Source organism: Malania oleifera, chromosome 6 (genome assembly GCF_029873635.1).
Source record: "Malania oleifera isolate guangnan ecotype guangnan chromosome 6, ASM2987363v1, whole genome shotgun sequence".
Lineage (NCBI taxonomy): Eukaryota > Viridiplantae > Streptophyta > Magnoliopsida > Santalales > Ximeniaceae > Malania > Malania oleifera.
The window spans coordinates 53,929,396-53,948,085 of record NC_080422.1 but is presented as its reverse complement, the minus strand read 5'-3'; the positions used below and the strand labels follow the sequence as shown (position 1 = coordinate 53,948,085).

The 18,690-nt window shown below is 36.7% G+C and overlaps 1 protein-coding gene across 1 annotated transcript in view; it reads left to right on the top strand.

Moving 5' to 3' along the window:
• The window catches only part of LOC131158392 (uncharacterized), a 164,577-nt gene that overhangs the window by 82,994 nt on the left and 62,893 nt on the right, over nucleotides 1–18,690 (top strand). The window contains exons 16-17 of the mRNA XM_058113236.1: nucleotides 17,895–18,008; nucleotides 18,287–18,516. Of these exons, the coding sequence (XP_057969219.1) occupies nucleotides 17,895–18,008; nucleotides 18,287–18,516 (344 nt within the window). The remainder of the gene's footprint in view (nucleotides 1–17,894; nucleotides 18,009–18,286; nucleotides 18,517–18,690) is intronic.

Below are 18,690 nucleotides of genomic sequence, written 5' to 3'. Positions count from 1 at the left end.
GAGTTTATGATATGTGTGAACCTAGTGTACATGTTTGTGATGGTTTCATCAGGGTTCATCTTAAAGGCTTCATATTCACTAGTCAACATATCAATCCTATTGTCTCTAACATCTACGGTACCTTCGTAGGTTACTTCAAGTTTATCACAAATTTCTTTTGTTGTTTTACAAGCCATAACTCTATTGAATTCATTATATCAAGTGCACAATATAGGGCGTTTATAGCACTAGAGTTAACTTGCAGCATTTTATGATCTATTTCGGTCATCTCTTTTTCTTCCTTAGGAACCTCTTTTCCATCTACTAATTTTGTAGGGATTAAGTCACCATGTGTGGCAACCTTCCAAGCTTTCCAATCCATAGTTTGAAGATAAATTTTTATATGTTGTTTCCAAAAGGTGTAATTGAGTCCACAAAAGATAGGTGGTCTTGTTGAGGATTGAACCTCTCCAAAGGGAGCTACTCCTACATGTGCCATGTAGATCTTTATATGACTACTTTTTAAGATTTGTTATAACACGACTTTGATACCAATTGAAAGTTGAGTTGTCCCAAGAGGGGGGGGGGGGTTTGAATTGGGTTATTAAAAATTTTAGGTCTTTTTATGAATTCTTAACTTTTTGTTGATTTAGCAATATCGCAAAACTTAAATGAATAATCAATCCACAAACCAATAACAACACAAGTAAACAAACCTTGAACAATCCAACAACCAATCAACAACTAAAACAATAAAAAAAACTCAATCAAGAAAGCTTTTTGGCAATTCTTAGCTTTTCCAAGAACTCAAGGTATTTGGTTGTATGTAACCCTGTGAATATATGTAAGCCTTGTAGTGAATTAAATTGTTTGCACTCTCTTAACTAAGATTTCCGCAAATGATTAAAAAACGCACTCCCTTTTGGGTTTCCGCAAAAGTTTAATCAAAACGTACTTTCTTATATTAAGAGTTCTTCTTAATCCCGGTTTGTAATTTTAGCAACCTGCACTTTGCATACAACACACAATATATATGTTTGCTGAAAATAAAGAGAAAGGGTAGAGAATGACACCAAAATTTTTACGAGGTTCGGCTTATCCCCAGCCTACGTTCTCACCTTAGGCCAATACCACCTAAGGATTCCACTAGAGCACTCCTTTCTGGGCGGAGCAAACCGTTTACAAATCCATCCTTAAGGGTAGAGCCCCCTCTCCAAGCGATACCCCATTCTTGGTTGAACGATCTAGATAACCCTTGAATCGTCAATCACTATAAGAATACAAGAAATAGTTCTTGTGTACAATAACACTCTCACAAGAGCAGATTAGTACAATTTAAAGCACTATATACTTCATTATTCAAATATCAAATTGAAATAGATTGAAACTCGAGAATAATTTCACCAAGTTCCTTCTCTAGATGAGAATCAGCAATTAGGACTCGGAGTAAGATGATCAGCACTTCAGTTTTTCTCAGCAATTCAAATTTGCAAAGAGTTGAGCAAGAGAGAGCTTTGAGATAGCAAGTATGCTTTCAGCTTTGAAACATATTTTGAATTTCTTGGTATGTTTGATTTGCTAAAACCATGTATTTATAGGCTAAAAGTATTTTCGTGTTGCCCAAGATTGAGTGTTTCCCAAGTTTTCATAAAATTTGGAGCACAAGAAACCTTAATTTGAATTTTAAAACTTTTTAAAAAATATTAGCCGTTAACAGTGTTCAGTAGACCGAAGTGTTGGGTTCAGTCTTCTGAAGTTCTTTAAATCGTTGAAAAGTTTAGTCTAGATACAGGATCAGATGACTGTGCTGAAAGGTTTAGTCTTCTGAGGGTGTATTGCCTCTTCTCTATTCCAACAGGAAACTCTTCAGCAAACTGAACTTATTCTTCAGTCTTCTGAACAAATTCTTCTGCAGACTGAAGTTAAACTTCAGTCATCTGAAGCAATTCTTCATTCTTATAGAATTGCACTTCAGTTGTTTGGGTAGTCAATTTTCTGATTTTTAAGTTTTCGAAAGTTCTTTGCTCTCTTGCTTTGAGTTCTCATAAAACATTTTCTGGGTTTTGAAATGAGGTCTCTAAGTCCATAAATACCCCTAAAGAGCTTCAAAATATTTCATGAGATATTTTTATATGTAGTACTTACATCTTGATCTTAAAGCCTAAAACTCTAATGTTCAAGTCTTCCATGGTATTTTGCTTTATGTCCCTTTTGACTTGAGCTTGAGTCAGCTTTAAGTTTTCACATACACTTTACTCATGTTGGTGTTGCTTGAGCTTCCTTTATCACTCTACATATGAATGTGGCTTTTGGGTCCTTAGTGATTTTGAGCTTTCCATTACTTTTCTTTTGAACTTTGTCTTTTCTAAAACATCATCACTCTAACAAACACATGTTAAATCATCCTTCATTTGTTATCATCAAAAAAAGATTTGAAAGCCATGTTAGGCCAACAAATATTTCTTTGGTGGGGAAATGATTATGGCGCTTTTTTTTAGAATGTAGTTCTCTTTGGCATAAGGTAATTTGCAGTAAATTTGGTTTACTACAAAATGGATGGGATGCTAAAGTTGGGGTTAATATTTTACTCATGTGAGTCCTTGGAAGTTTACATCTCAAATTTTTGATTATTTCTTTCCTAAAATGCAGTACATGGTGGGTTATGGGTGCTGAATTTGTTTTTGGGGGGACCTTTAGATGGGGGAGATGGTATTGGCTTTTACTTTCCCCTATCTTCATTAAGTCCCTATTCTTCATGATGCCTCTATTTCTGATTTTCTTCTTTTGCAAGTGGATAGTCTCTCTTGGAATATCCATTTTGGGAGAAATCTCAACGATAGAGAGATTCATGAGTTGGCTCTTCTTAACTAGTTTTCTTGATTCTTTTCATGTTCACTTGGGGAATGATAAATGGGTTGGAGTTTCGATCCTTCTAGGGATTTCTCTTTGTATTTTTTTTATTTGACTTGCAACCCTAATGAGGATCCTTTTGGTATATACTCTTTGCTTTTGAAATCTAAAGCTCCCTAAAGAATAGAAGCTTTTTTTTGGGCTGTAGTACTTGATAGAATTAACACTAATGCTATGCTTTAGAAGAGAAGGCCTAATAAGGCCCTATCACCGGATGTTTGTGTCCTTTGTTTGAGTGGGGAGACTTTCTTACACTTGTTTCTTCACTATCCCTTTACTTAGGTGTTTGGAATAAATTATTTGATATATGTGGTGAAGAATGGATTTGTCCTTCCACTTTGAAGTCTTTTTGCTCTATCACATTTGGAAATTTTGGAAAAGGGAAGGATAGGAGAGCCTTGTGGCAATACACTATTATGGCTGTTATTTGGTGTTTGGTTTGAGAGGAACGCTAGAATTTTCAAAGGGGTGGTCACTGATTATAATTTGGTTCGGAATAGAGTGGTTTATCTTGCATCATTGTAGGTGTCTGCTAATGACTGTTTTCATCATGTTTCTCTGGAAAACCTGCAGTGGGACTGGTTGGCTCTGCTTCATTGATTTGGTTTTCAGATTAGGATGATCTCTTGGTGTAATCTTTTTGATATTGTTGTAAAGGGAGGATTTCTTTTGCTCCTGGTTTTTCTTTTTTTTTTTCCACTTTTTTATTTTGTGGTACATCCCTATCTGTTTTAATAAGTTTCTTTGCTTATAAAAGAAAGGAGAATAAGACATCTCACGATTGAAAATATGGAACTAACTAGATAGAAAATGCAAAAATGAAAAGCAGAATTAGAAAGAAAAGGAATCAAAGAAAAACCACAGCTTGTGTAATCAAGCCAACAAATATTGCCCATCTCGATGAGCATTTGAGAAGCTTGCTCCTTTAAGTACCTGCAGCCAACACACCAAAGCAACACCAAGTAGTGAATCTTCTCTCAATCCAGCAAAAAATTCAATTTCTTCCCTGAAAACATGTGTTCATTTCCAATTATTACAACTCCCCCCTTCCCCCCCAAACACACACACACACACACACACAAAAGCACTGCAAAATAAGTGCATGTCCATAATGCTGCCTTGTCCTTTCTCCTTCCAAAACCCACAAATGAAATTGCCAAAAGTCCTTTACTAACTTTTGGTCAAAACCCAACTTTCTCCTAATAAACCAAGTAACTTATTCTGCACTCTCTAGGCAAAAACATGATGCAGAAAAAGATGAGATGCTCTTTTTGAAATATTATGATGAAGCACACAAACATTAGGAGAAAGTGCATTCAATAGTCTCCTAATCCCGCAACAATTTATTGGTATTGTTTCTATTACGCACAAACATCCAGCTGAGAGCCTTGATTTTAGGGGGACTTTGGTCGGAAAATAGTATTATAAGGAGGAATAGAGGAATTAGAACTTGCTAAAAACTAGCAAGAAAGATTTACATGAATGGCCCCAAATTTTAAAAGTAACAAGAAAGATTTATTTGAATAACCCCAAAGGATGTGAGGACCTAGAATGAGGATCCACTCCCAATGAAACACAACAATTATTCAACAAAATCAACAAAGGAAAGCTCGTCCATCTCTCTATCATGAAGAGAGTAGGTCTAGGGAGTTGGCTTTGTTAGCAGGTTGTGGTCTTTTGGATTGGCCGTTGTCTTATCTAGGTTTCCCATTGGATGGTAATCTTAGGTCTTTGGTTGTTTGGGATCTGGTGGTGGTGTGAGTTTCCGAGCGTTTGGTTGGGTGGAAAAGTTGTGTTATTTTCTTTAAGGGGTTGCATTACTCTTAGTCAGGCTTGTCTTGCTGGTAACCCTCTTTATTATTTGCCTATTTTTAGGATTTCAATGTTAAGAAGATCATGCAAGATTTCCTTTGGTTTGGGGTTGGGGATAAGAGAGATCGTGTTGTTAGCTAGGAGACTTTATGGAGGTCTAGGATGGAGGGTGGTTTGGGTCTTGGTATTATACAACAAAAACAACAACAACAACAAGAAGCAGCCTTAACTCCTACTACGTAGGGTAGGCTATGAATCCTATTCCGCCAATTCACCTGATCAAGAGCGTTTTCCTCTATTAGATTAAGGGATGTTAAATCCTTCCTCACTACCTTATTCCAAGTTATTTTAGGCCTTTCATGCCAAAAACAATAACTAACTCACTTCTTCTCATGAGTGCTTTACTAGGCCTACATTTCAAATGCCCAAACCATCTAAGCCGCCCCTCCCTTATCTTGTTCTCAACCGTTATATGCCTAAATTATTACATATATGCTCATTTCTTACTTTATCCTTTAATGTTAAACCACTCATCCACCTTAACATTCGAATCTCAGCAACTTTTATCTTTTGTACATAGCTGGTCTTGTTAAAATGGTGTCAGGAAAAAAATAAAAATAAAAATTGCTTGTTTGGATAAATTGTTATGGCAACTCCCCTTGGAGGAGTCCTCTCTCATGCATATAGTCATTAAAAGTAAATTTTATTTGCACATGAATGGGTAAGATGCTAATTTAGGAATTTTATGTTTTTCAAAAAGCTTATGGAGGCGTATTTCTCAGGTATACCGCCTCTTTGTTCCTCAAACTAAGTTTGTCTTGGGTATTGGTTCTTGTATTCACTTTTGGGAATGTAGTTGGGTGGGTAATGGAGGTGTATTTTTTAGATCTGCTCCCTCTATGTTCTTCACACTAAGTTTGTCTTGGGTAATAGTTCTTGTATTCACTTTTGGGAAGACATTTGGGTGGGTAATGCTACTTTATTTTATGCTTTCCCTTGTCTTTATCGTTTTAGTCCAGGTCATAATGAGGTTATTTCCTTCTTTTTTGTTTTTGAAGGTCATTCGTTTTCCTAGGACTTGCATTTGTCTAGAATTCTTAATGATAGATAGATGGAGGAGTTGTCTTCCTTGTTGATGTTATTGGGAACTTTCTGTGCTTCCTTTCAGTTGGATAGATATTCTTGGTCTAGACTCTTTGCAATCATAGGTTTATTTATTTTTGCAAATTTTTTCGTGACTACTTGATTAATGCTAATACTTCCTTTCTACTCCATAAAATTATTTGGAAGGCCAATGTTCCCTCTAAGGTCAAAGCTTTTTATTTGATTGGTTGTTCTTAATAGAGCTAACCTCAACAATATGTTGCAGAGTAAGAGGCCTTCAAACTTCAAAGGAACTTTCTCCTGATATATGTTTTCTTGTCTTGATAGTTCGAAAGTAGCATCTCATTAGTTTTCGCACTGCTCATTTTCTTGGAATATGGAATAAGATTTTTGGTCTTTTGGTAGAAAATTGGGTTTGTTCAGAGTCGATGGAGATTGAAGGATATATTAGCCACTTCTTTTTTCGGTTTTGGCAAAAGGAAGGATGCTCATGCTTTCTGGATGTGTCATTTTCGCAGTTCTGTGGGGTTTATGGATTGATGGAAATGCTTGTCTATTTATGAGGAAAAGCCAAACATATCTTTGTTATGGGAGAAGATTCATTATTTTGCTTCGCATCAGTGTGCTTCTATTGGTTGTTTTACAGGAGTGAGGTTTTCTGATATCCAATGGGATTGGTTGTCTTTGTTAGTCTGATTGTTGAGTTTTGCTTTATTGTTTTTGTTTTATTTTTTATGTTCTCTTTTTTCTTTCTTTTATTGTGGATGATTTCATCTACTTGTATATTCTTCTTTTTCGAATAAATTCATCTTCTTTTGTTGTCCAAAAAAAAAAAAAAAAAAGAAGAAAAAAGAAGTCTTAGAAAATGAAAATATCAGGAAGGTAACAGGCCACCTAAATCAACAACAAAATAAGAAATAACACTATTCTACCCGTAGCTCAAAATAGAAGTGACGAGGAAAAGTGCTGGACAAAACGTCCCCAACCAATGGTCTCTCCTAAAATGAATACAAGAACCTCTTCCCACCGCACATTTAGTATGATGAGTGTAGTATGATCTAAATCTAAAATTTGTATGTGTTGCAGGGGCAGCATAAATGGCCTGTAGGCATGGGAGAAATAAGAAGAAATTGAAGAGGGAAAGGGGAAGAGAGGAGAGAGGAGATACAAGGGGGAAACTCACGTTCTCTTCAATTCAAATTCAACACCAACTACTTGCAACATCATTTTCACACACTATTCATAAGAAAGCCTCTAGACATATGAAGTTACACATATACCCCTTAAACTATATTATGTTACAAACGTACCCCTAGAATTCATAATCCTAAGACAAGAAATCTACGTACACATATTTAAAATAACTAATTAAATACATTTGGGTTTTGCACCCAATAAACAATCGACCCAATTCTTCGACAGAGGCCTCCAAATTGGGTGGAAGTGATCCATCCAAATACTTGCTTCTTGTCCTACATCAATTCCTCCTTTCGAAAAGATCTCAAGTCACTCAACTTCGTCGAGTTGGGGAAAGTACCAAGGAGCCCATCACCATGAATAGAATCATCTCGTTTCATAAGAAAGGAACCAACATTGTGCTTTAACTTGATAAGTGGGGGAGTTTGTGATGGCATCAACTTATACTTGTTGTCAATGGAGAGGGAATAAGGATTCTCATATCCATCATGGTTCACCTTCCTACCGAATAACAATGGTCTCCCCAAAAGGATATCACAAGTTTTAAGAGGAAGGATATCACATTGCATTGTCTCCACAGAACGAATCTTGAAGGTAAATGAGCAAAATCATAGCCCTTCAAGTTGGTAGTAGTAACCTGAGCAGTTTCGTATGGTTTGGGATGAGACTCAGCTTCCAAATTTAACTTCTTCACTGCTTCTCTAGATACTACATTTGTGCAACTACCAGGATCAATAACCCAAGTACAAAGTTGCTTTTGGCATATCATTGAAGTTTGAAAGATGTTGGTCTGCTTCCAATCGTCTTTTTCATCAACCTTGTCGGAAGAGAGTATATGTCAAAGCACTAAATAGGTATTTACATTGCTATCATCATCTAAGTCACTTGGGATTTTTGTTTCAGCTTCAACTACTTGAATGCCGTCATCATCGTCTTCCTGTCATCTTCTTTTTCGACAACAACCATGACTTGGTTAGGACATTGTGCATTTCGATGCCCAAAACCTTGACATTTAAAGAATATAAGTGATGGTTGGCTCACAGAAGTTGTTTTAGAATGTTTAGAAGTCTTCCAAGGGGTATGAATCTAAATGCCTTTGCCCAATTGCTCAGCTATCTTCTCTCGTTCAACTCCACTAGTTTTCTTCTCAAATTGAAGGCATGATATAGTTCTAGGAGGATTATGTTGCATATCCTCCTCAATCTGATTGGAAACCTGTATTGCATCCCTAACTGTGATGAGATGTGACATGCAACGTTTGGAGGCAATAGCTGGCTTTAACCCTTTTCTGTACAAAGCTACCTTCATATTTTTTTTCTATTCTATATTGGCATGAGTAGCCAAATGATAGAATCTACTAGTGTACTCCACAGCTGCTTTTCTTCTTGCTTCAAATCAAAGAGTTGGAGATGAACACATTGCTGATAATTGGGAGGCACAAATTGCTCCTCCATGGCTCACTTTATCTCATCCCATGTTGTAATTTACCACCAGATCTCCTTCATCTAAAGATCTCCTATTGTTTAATCCACGTAATTTAAGCAGTCCCCTTCAATTTTGTTTTAGCCAAGTACAACTTTCTAGCCTCATTCATGTCATACCATTAGAATTAGTACTCAAAAAAATACACCCAGTCATTAATTTCATTAGGAGAACCATCACCATTAAAATTTGAGGCTTGTAGTTTAATTTCATTACTTGAATGATTATTTCATCCTTCGCACAACTCAAAAGTATGAGGGATAGAAGCCACCATCTTGTTTGGTAGGAAATTCCATGGGCCTTTTACCTGAGGCTTCAATTTTAGTTGTTAACCTTTTCAAAACATTGGCAATAATTTCCAAGGCATTTTCCATGTTTTGCTCCCTAGTGGATAACAATTCCGCCTTTGCGAACAATTAACATTGGTCACCATGATGCAATTGTATTTCACCAAAGACCCTCAAACACGTTGCTTAATCTATTCGTGCAAGCCACATATTAAGAAAATTCATAGAGGAAACTCACAAGTGATGTGATGCAATCTGATTTTTTTATTTCTGGCAGCAACAAATTCATGCTCCAAAGTACTGATGGTACACACATTCTTTGCTTTCGAGCCTTTCATATTAAAATATCGCACTTGTAGGCAAAATATCACGCTGCAGATAAAACTTCTTGGTAGAAAAGCCAAAATATTGTGGCACATAGATCCAACTTTTCTACGGTTCTACCCCAAGGGCTAGCTGATGAAGAAAGGACATGGACTCGAATATGCAATGAGGTAAAGAGAACAGAAGAGAATTTGGAAATAGAATGGAGTAGGTCATTTTACCACTAAGAAGAGAGGATGACATTCTATTGATAAGATAGCAAGTAGTGAGTACATCATCAACCCAAAATACTTTAGGAACATGCATTTGATAAAGTATGACGCAAGTGGCTTCAAGGATATGTGTATTTTCCCTCTCTACAACCTCATTTTCTTTAGGAGTGTGGGCATAGGATGACTAATGAACAATACCAACTAGGTCTTACAAGTAGTTAATTGAGCAATAAAGTACTCTTCAGCATTATCACTTTGAAGCACCCCGGTTGACAAACCAAATTGAGTCTTTATTTTAGGGAAAAAGGCACAAAATATATGAAATAACTCAGAACAATCTTTTATTAAATGGAGCCAAGTCATCGTTGAATAATCATCAACAAAGGTTAAAGTACGGTAAATCCAACTTGGACAGAATCTGGCTAGGACCCCAAACATAAGAATGGACTAACATGAAAGGGCTTGCTGCCCATTTATTGATTGGGGAAGCAAAAGGGACATGATGATGCTTATCTAACTGACTAGACTCGCACTCAAGATTGGACATAGGGCTCAAAGTAGGAACTAGTAGTTTTAACTTGTCCAATGGAGGATGACTGAGTCGACAATGGATTTGGAGTGGTGTGGTAATGGTAAAGTCGACTACTTGACACCCTCTGCCAATTGTCTTCCTCATCTTCAAATATTGAATGACCATATAATTAGGAAAGAATATTACTAAACAATTCATTGATTTGGTAATCTTGCTAATTGATATATGAGTGAAAGGGAACTTAAGGAATATACTAAACTGAAGGAAGAGAAATAAAGGAAGTGGGGTTTATAGTCCCTATTCCCTTAACAAAAGTGGTGGATCCTTTTGCAAGATTAACACGAGGTAAGTTTTTAGGATAGTGGAGTGTGGAGAAGAAATTTGGTATACTTGTTATGTGATCAGTAGCAGTTGAATCTATAACCCAAGGACTATGGCGAGAAGTATTGGATGATAGCCTAACACAGGAGTGTCCTCAACAAGTTCAAATGAATTTGGGCTACTAGCCTACCGAGAGATGGCTTTGCAATGTATACAAATTAAGTTCTAGAAGTTGTATACCAGTATATTTTGGCCTAGTTTTGAGCTTATTTCTAATAGAATCTAGAGATTGAAACTATGCACGTCGTATATGGAATTACAATTAAAAAAAAAGTGCTATTTTTGATAGATTAAATATGATGTTAATTGGAGTTGTCTACTAGACGTTATGATAATTGGAAGTCTAGTGTGCAATTTATCAGTTTAAATTGTTTTTGTGTTTGTTTGTATTCCCTATTTAAGAAAACATGTTGAGCTCTTCTTTTGAATCCTTTTTTTTTTTTTTTTTGTTTGTCAAGGTCAGTTATAGTTTTTTAGAAAACATGGATTATCGTTTTCCTAAGCTTGGACGGTTGTTCCAAGTCTATAAAAGCATATGAGGTATTTATTAGCATGCTAGCGTGTGATTTGAATGAAAATTGGAGACTTTGGCTTTGTCTTGTTTTCCTTTAGTTCTGTATCTCCTTTGTGAGTGGTGAATTTTATCTTTAAACTTTGTATTTCTAAAGTGGTGAGTTAGCTATATATTTAGAGTGGTAAATTCTCTTGTTTCTGTATCTCCTTTGGTGGATACCATTGAATGGTGAGCAAAGCTACCTGTGTGTGTTTGATTCACTAGTTGTTCATTTCTAGTAAACTGGCATCACAAGCATGCTTTAAGGTTACTTGTTTGAGCAAAAAATGCAATGGGAAGGGAAGCTTACTGGGATGCTTGATATTACTGAATTTGGAATACTCTTCCTTTGATAGATATATAATACATTGCTTTCCACTTTGGCTTGAAAGTATGGAATCTATGGTGGTTGCATTAGTGACATGAGGAGGTTTACTGTGGAGATCCCAACACTGCTTAGAGCTATGATCTACTTGTCTATAATGAGAGCACTTGCGAGTAGGTCCTCTACCTTGTCCGTCTCCTCCACCACGACCACTTGAACCACCTTAAGAACTTTTTTGGCTGCTTGGTCGAAAACTAGAATACCTTGTTTGATGAAAGCTATCCTCTTATAGCCAAGTGCTGAAACACTAGACGCAAGGGCAAGGGCATGTATGCTAGAGGAAGCGTTAAGATGATGAGAATAAGCTCTGGCAAAGGATTGCGCTACCAAGTATCTAGGACTGGACTTCCTCAAACTCAGGTTTCAAAATTGCTAGAACCCAAAGATTTGTCATTTGCTTCCTTTGCTTTTACATCTCATAACATCTACAATCATAGGTTGTACGTTAAGCTCCTCATGGATATGCTTCATCTTCGCAAAGAAGTCGTTGACACTCCTTTCTCCCTATTGTAACTAAAACTACTCTAGGGATAGATCTTGCATATGTGTAATATTGAAATGCAGGATCTTGGCATAATCCTAATTCCTAAATATCCTTGTATACATCTAGTTGCATGCACATCTGCGCAATATGAAGTTCCATTGAGTTCCACAAGAGGGAAACAATAAGTTTATCCTCTTGAGTCCTCACTTCCTTTTATCATCAAGGGCCTGAATAGGAACAAGCAAGTGTTCATATATATCTAAGCCTGTCAACTAGATCTTCATAGCCTTAGATCACTGGACTTAAATTCTTTCCATCTAGCTTTTCTATTGTTATTTGTTGCAATGATGAAGGGAACATACTTCTGGGATTCAACTCCATCCTAACACTTACAAATGAAACCAAAGACAACCAAGATAAACTTCCAGAACAAGTGCAAATAAGACTAACCACTAACTCATCCTTGAACAAGTCACCAACATATGGCGTAGCATTGCCAGAGCCCCAAAATATTAGCACACACACATTGTCACTACCCCAAGGGATAAACCCTAATAGTACCAGTAAGCAACCAACAAATTGCCACGGATAGGGGTGTATTCGAGTTGATACAGTAAAATGCTCGAGCTCAACTCAACTTGCAAATGTTAAGCTCGAAACTCAACTCGAACTCAATCGATGTCATAATTTTTAAACTCAAAACTCGACTTGACCTTAAGTTCATAAACTCGAGCTCGATTCGGGTATGAATTAACATTAAATACATATATAATTATATATAATGTATACATAATATTAAGTGTATTTATAAAATATATATTATATGATATATATATATAAATAATATAAAAATAATAAAATTTAAAAGCCTGATTAGGTTCAAAACTCGACTCGAGTATTATTATTTAGCTCGAACTTTATTCGATAAAACACTGAAGTAGCTTGAACTCGAGTAGAATTGAGTCGAGTTGAGTTTGGGAATGGGTCGAGTCCGAGTAGCTTGCAAGTGAGCTTAACTCACTTTCACCCATAGCCATGAGTACAAAATGGAAAAAAGGTTGGATCTTTGTGAAAATAACGTGATCAATGAGTTGATATTATGGTTTTTATAAGGATTTAAAGCATTATGGAAGAAATTGGAGGAAAAGTTGGGTTGACACAACTCTCACATGCTGGCGCATGGGGATGGACCTATGTGTGATTGCTTAGCGCATGGAGGTGTGTTTCAACGACGAAGTTTCACCCACCTATGGTTTGGAGTGTTTTGTGAGTGGTTGGTGTTGGATTTACGAAATATGGAAGAGTTATTGAGGTTTTGAAGTAGACAACATTGTCTAGGAAGTTTCTAGTGACTGCAATGTTTTCCAGCAACTTTTGGGCTTGTTTCTAACTTTAAAGGTACGGATGATCCTCCTATTATGGCAGATTTGCATAAGATGATTAGGTTTAGGGTTTGACTACGCAGTTAGGTTTATGTTGGATCTTGCTCTAATAGCATATTGAAGTATTGAGTAGAGTGAAAGACCGTAATTACAATGATAGGTGTCTCCCTTTATTTATAGTATATTTTAGGTACATACCAATGATAATAGTATCCTTACTAACTCTCACTTATTAACATAACACTAACACTAATAATGCTAAATGACTAAAATAACTATTAATAGAAACAAACCCCCTTCCTGATTTAGAGCGGTTATACCCAGAAGAATCGAGACAATCCATGTTTAAAATCTTTCAATCAACCCTAATTATGAAGTTTACCCCCATTTCATTCCTAACAACTCCAACACGTGTGAAAAGATTTTGGATTGAAGGTAGCCAGACTGGTTAAAGATTGAGACTGCCCATTGCTCGACTGAATTATCTTTATGTTTTGATTTTGTTGGCGATTAATTTTGATTAATCCTTAGTTAGATGTCAACAATGCTTTATTGTACAAGGATGTGCACAAAGAAGAGTACATGGGTCAACCTTGAGAGTTGCTTAAAGGGAAAGTGGCAAGGTTTGTTAGTTGCATAAGGCCATTTATGATTTTAAGGAGTCTTGTAGCGCACGAATTTATAAAATTAGAAGAGTGGTTTTTCACTTTGGCCTTGTGTAGTGCTTTACTATATTCATTTTGTTTTTGTTTGCAAAAAAGGTGACGCAAAAGGAGGCATATGGTGCTGTAGGTTGTTTATTAACTGATATCATCATGATATTAATTGCTGGCATCAATAAAAATCCAAATAAAAATTCCTTTGGTTGGTGATTGGTTTAACCATTTTCCTTTAGAGTTTGATTTCCTTTGGCATAATGCAATTGAAATTCAATGCCAAGTTCTTAGAAATCATTAGAATGCTATTGCAGGGCTCAACACTATTGATGGAGACGGCAGAGCATTTTTGGGTGATCATTGGATAAGGAATGCTTTCTTTTATGTTTCCTCGCTTGTGCAACAACATCATGAACATAAAACCAAGCCTTAAGTCCCAATAGGTGGGGTCAGCATTCCTTGCTTGTACTGTCTTTTAAATTTTCATAATATTCTCGATTCTTTATCTTTTTTAGTTCTAATCGGAGTTATTTGAATTTCTTCTTTAGAAAAAATTTGAATGGGAGAGATGAATTAGCTTGTTAATTTTTGAGTGTTCCCGATATGGATTATCCTTTTTCTTGGATATAGTGGCTTTGACATCGGATGATTTGGGTGTAAAATCTTTTCCTAATCATATAAACCATTTTGCTAGTATGAGGTAAGGCTGTGTACTATAGACCCATTGTAAGGTTGTCGCTGTGTGACTTGGATGGAGGTCACGGGTTTCGAGCTGTGGAAACAGCCTCTTGCAAAAATGCAAGGTAAGGCTGCATACTATAGACCCATTGTGGTCCTCCCCTTCCCCGGACCCCGCATACGTGGGAGCTTTGTGTACCGGGCTGCCCTTTTTTTATTTTTATTTTTATAAACCATTGTGCTAGTGGTGCTCATTTTTTGTTTTCTTTCCTTTATTGAGAAAGCCAAGATAAAAATTTGGCGTGTTCCCTTGGTCTTTACTTGGCCGTCTTACTTGGGTAAGATGACCAAATAAAGTCTTTCTTGATGTTTGTGTCATATGTTATTAGAATTGTGCGACAGTTAGTAAATGTTGATATTTTGTTGCATTGTGATTTCTCTTGGTTATTGTGGAGTTGGTTATTTGGAGATTTCAAGGAAAATTGGGTGAACCCATCTTCTTTGGTGGAAAGCTTCTTTCCATATTGTGATTCTTTGCTATGATTATTTGGTGTAATTGTCCATGGTACAATGCTAATATTTTTTCAAAGGACAAATGAAATCCCTTGACTTGTTTTGGAGTAGAATTTCTTTTCTTCTTTTACTTTGATCACCTTTGAGGGTACTTCTTTGGTTGATGTGCAGTGGAATTTGTGGGCGGTGGTTTACTAGTATGCTTTTAGTTCATTTTGGTTGTCTTGCTTTTAGGAAGATGTTGACTCTCATAATCTCTTTCTTTCCTTTGTAATAAATTTTTTTGTTCATGTAAAGTGAAGTATGCCAATAATTGCATCTTTATTGTGTTTTATGTAGTTATTTGTTAATTTATTATTTATTTATTGCAATTCCATGCATTACATCATTAAGTTGTATTTGAAGGACATGTTTTCTATGGGTGGTTATTTCTTTATTTTTTGATAATAAAAGAAGGTATATTAGATAGAGAAAGAGAAATTACAATGAAAGAGGATGGGAAGTCCACCCCATAAAAATAAAGTAAAAAAGAAAAGAAAAAATATTTATAAGTAAAAATTAATAATTAAACAAGGAACTCCCTCTTTAATCCTTTTCCTTTATAATTCATCGAACACTTCAAGTTAGCTAACTGCCTTTGACCCTTTTTAGTTCTCTTTTTACGCCCATCAAAACGCACTTAATTTCCCCCAAGATTACAAAAGTTTGAATCCAATTTGTGCTTGAGTTCTTGAACTTCTATAACCAACCTTGAAATCTCTTCCACTGGTGTTAGTAAATACTGTCCTTGCACTGCATCACATTAACCAAATCATCATTTTCAAATATAGAGACCCCCTCCAATCCTTTCAAAGGAGATGGATGTACATATCAAAGTGTCCTAAAACGTCACTGGAATTATAAATGTGCCTACATTGTTCCCTAATTTCATCCAACAGTAAACCGCCATCACAATCAAACTCATGAAGACCATCATTTTCATTATCTGATAAATCCCCCCATTTCATTATCCCCTTCCCTTTGCTAGCCCTATCACAAGAATTTTCCGTATTTTTCTTAGCATTTATGTCTTCTACAATACCTAATTCTACTTCTAGATTCCTCTTTAAAATCTTGGGCACAATCTCACCAGAGTGCTTTCTCTTATCTTCGAACAATTTTTTCATTTCCGCATCCATCTGCGCAAACTCTTGACGAGTATAAACCTCGGCACTTTTGGATCCCTTTTGCCTTAATGTCTGAGGCATCATATAACCTGCCCAAAACAACTCACCTTTATAAGCCTTTGCTGCAGCAACCTCTTGCCCCTCTTCAAAACCAGAATCTTCAACTCTTTAACACTTTTAGTTACTTCCTTATTGTCGTCAAGAAACATTTCCAAAATTGAGCTGTTGATTTCCTGTAATTGCTCCACAATATGATCTGTTCAACTTGAATCTTGGTATCTGGAGAGAGATTTTGGCCTTCATTTAGAGATGGGTGACAATCCTTCTTCCCTACATTTTCCGCCTGTGTATTGGGGCTTGAAAATTGGGCATCTTGGGCCTGCCCTTGATGTTTGGCCCAATTCTCCTGTCCCTTAAGCTAGCTATCCAAAATAGGGCCCTGAAGATCTTGGGCCTGCCCCTTATGAATGGCCCAATCATCCTTTGCCTTTGACTGGCCATTTGAAATAGGGCACCGCAAATTATGTGCCTGTTCGATTCATAAGCCCATTTTGTATAAAAATGATGCCCCTCTTTTTCCATTAACTTGACCAGGTCCAACACAATAACCTATTGCCCCAGCCCATATTTTTTATCTTCCTCTTTCCCTACTGTAACCCTAGCCATCTTAACTGGAGCTGCACCGTCATCAAAAACCCTAGCTGCCATTGCAGTATCAGCATGCCCGACTGCCTGAGCAATACATACATGTGCCTTTGGCTGCAAATCTTCTAGCATTGGCTCCCCTGCAATCTTTGACTTGAGCTCAGCTCCACATTGAAAGCACATATCATCTATCACATTCGCAGCATCCTGGTTTCCTTGGTGGAACTTGATTTCTCAGCCTTCTCCTTCATCTGCCTTCCCATTCATCAGCACTTGACTCCATGATCTGGGCTCTGAAGGCCTACCCACACCTACGCCTTGTGAAACCCTTTGGTCGATCTGCAGAATTTGCTCACGACGTTGTACCAGCCAACCCCTTTTGCCCCACTTGGGATAAACACTAAGGACATCTTACCATTACAACCCAATCCTAACTCCAAAAACTTCCCCACCCTAGTCCACTTAATCGACATCCAATTCGGACCTTGTGAGAACCCCTAACCAACTGAACAAAATCTGAAAGATCTTTGGCAAATCAGAAAACTGCCTCTTGCGGAAGTTTAATCCATCTATTCTGAGTGCGATTTTTCTCGAGGATGAAGAGAAACTGAATATCTCTCCCCTTGCCCAAACTCAAATTGAAGGTCTTCTCTTCAATCTGAGTCATGAACTTTGACATCACTTGCTACAATTGAAGCCATAGGGAGATGAGAGAGAGAGAGAGAGCGGAAAAATCCATTTTGCACAAAAGAGGGATGATAGCTAGGGTTCTTCCTCTGTCTTTGTATTAACTCTAGTAACGGTTGTTAACCAAACATAATGGTGACAACCTCTATGGGTGGTAACTATGCATTGCTCTAATGACAACAATTTTTATTATGCAAAAAATGTTCACAATAGTACTAAATGAGAGAAGTGGACACCCTTGGACATAGTGTCGATGCGCAATTAAAAGGTTGAGATATTTATCACTCACTTCAATTAGGTATATTTATGTGGAAGCAATAAAAATGGTGTTTTTAGCATATGAACATTTTCAATGAATGGTGCTGCGGAGTACATGTTTGAATACTTATTTATTACTTCTTTCCTAATGTTTTTCTTTTTTGGTTGCAATGCATTATGGTGTTAATAATGTACTTTTTTGCTGATGGCTTCAGTTTCTTTGGTTACCTACTAAAGATAATTTCTTCAACTGGATATGTGATTTAGGGAGCTCAACATTCCTCCACTCATGCTGACGCTCGAACTCGTGCTCGTGCTGCATTCAAATTTATTGTGCTTGCTTTATCTGGGTATATGGATGATATACTAGGAAAATATAAGGTATTTTATTACTTTTTGCTTCTTCTTTCTGGTTTGCAGTGGCTTTGATCCTCTTGCAACATTATCGATTTTTTTTTCTTTGGAAAATAGGCATGAAAAAGTGTGAAGGTTTTTGTAGTCGCAATATTGACTGCTGAGTGAGAATTTTTGTTTCTGGGGTCGCTCTTTGTGAGAGTGACCAAACAACCTATGAATTTTGTGTGGTTCTAGACAGAATGTTGTTTACAGACTTATATGATTTAGCTGTTGGAGATAATAATGGTGTTAAACCTTTTCAGGAAGTCAAGTACCACATTCTCTTTCTTGTGGAGATGCTAGAGCCTTTTATTGATCCTGCTATGATTGCCTCGAAGAGTACAATAGCTTTTGGAGATGTATCCCCCCTTTTTTCTGAAAAGCAGGAGCAAACTTGTCTGATTGCCCTCAACATTATTCGAACTGCTGTACAAAAGCATGCTGTGCTTCCTTCTCTGGAATCTGAGTGGAGGCGTGAAACAGTTGCTCCTAGGTATTAGATATCTATATAACATTGTTGCCAAAATCTCCATGTATTTCTGTGTGTGTCTGATATTTACATTTATGATATATGTTCTATAAATAGTCAAATTTAGAAATATTTGAAAACTAACTTATTTTTCTAAACAGGATTAGATGAATCAAGGAATGCACCAAATATTCTACT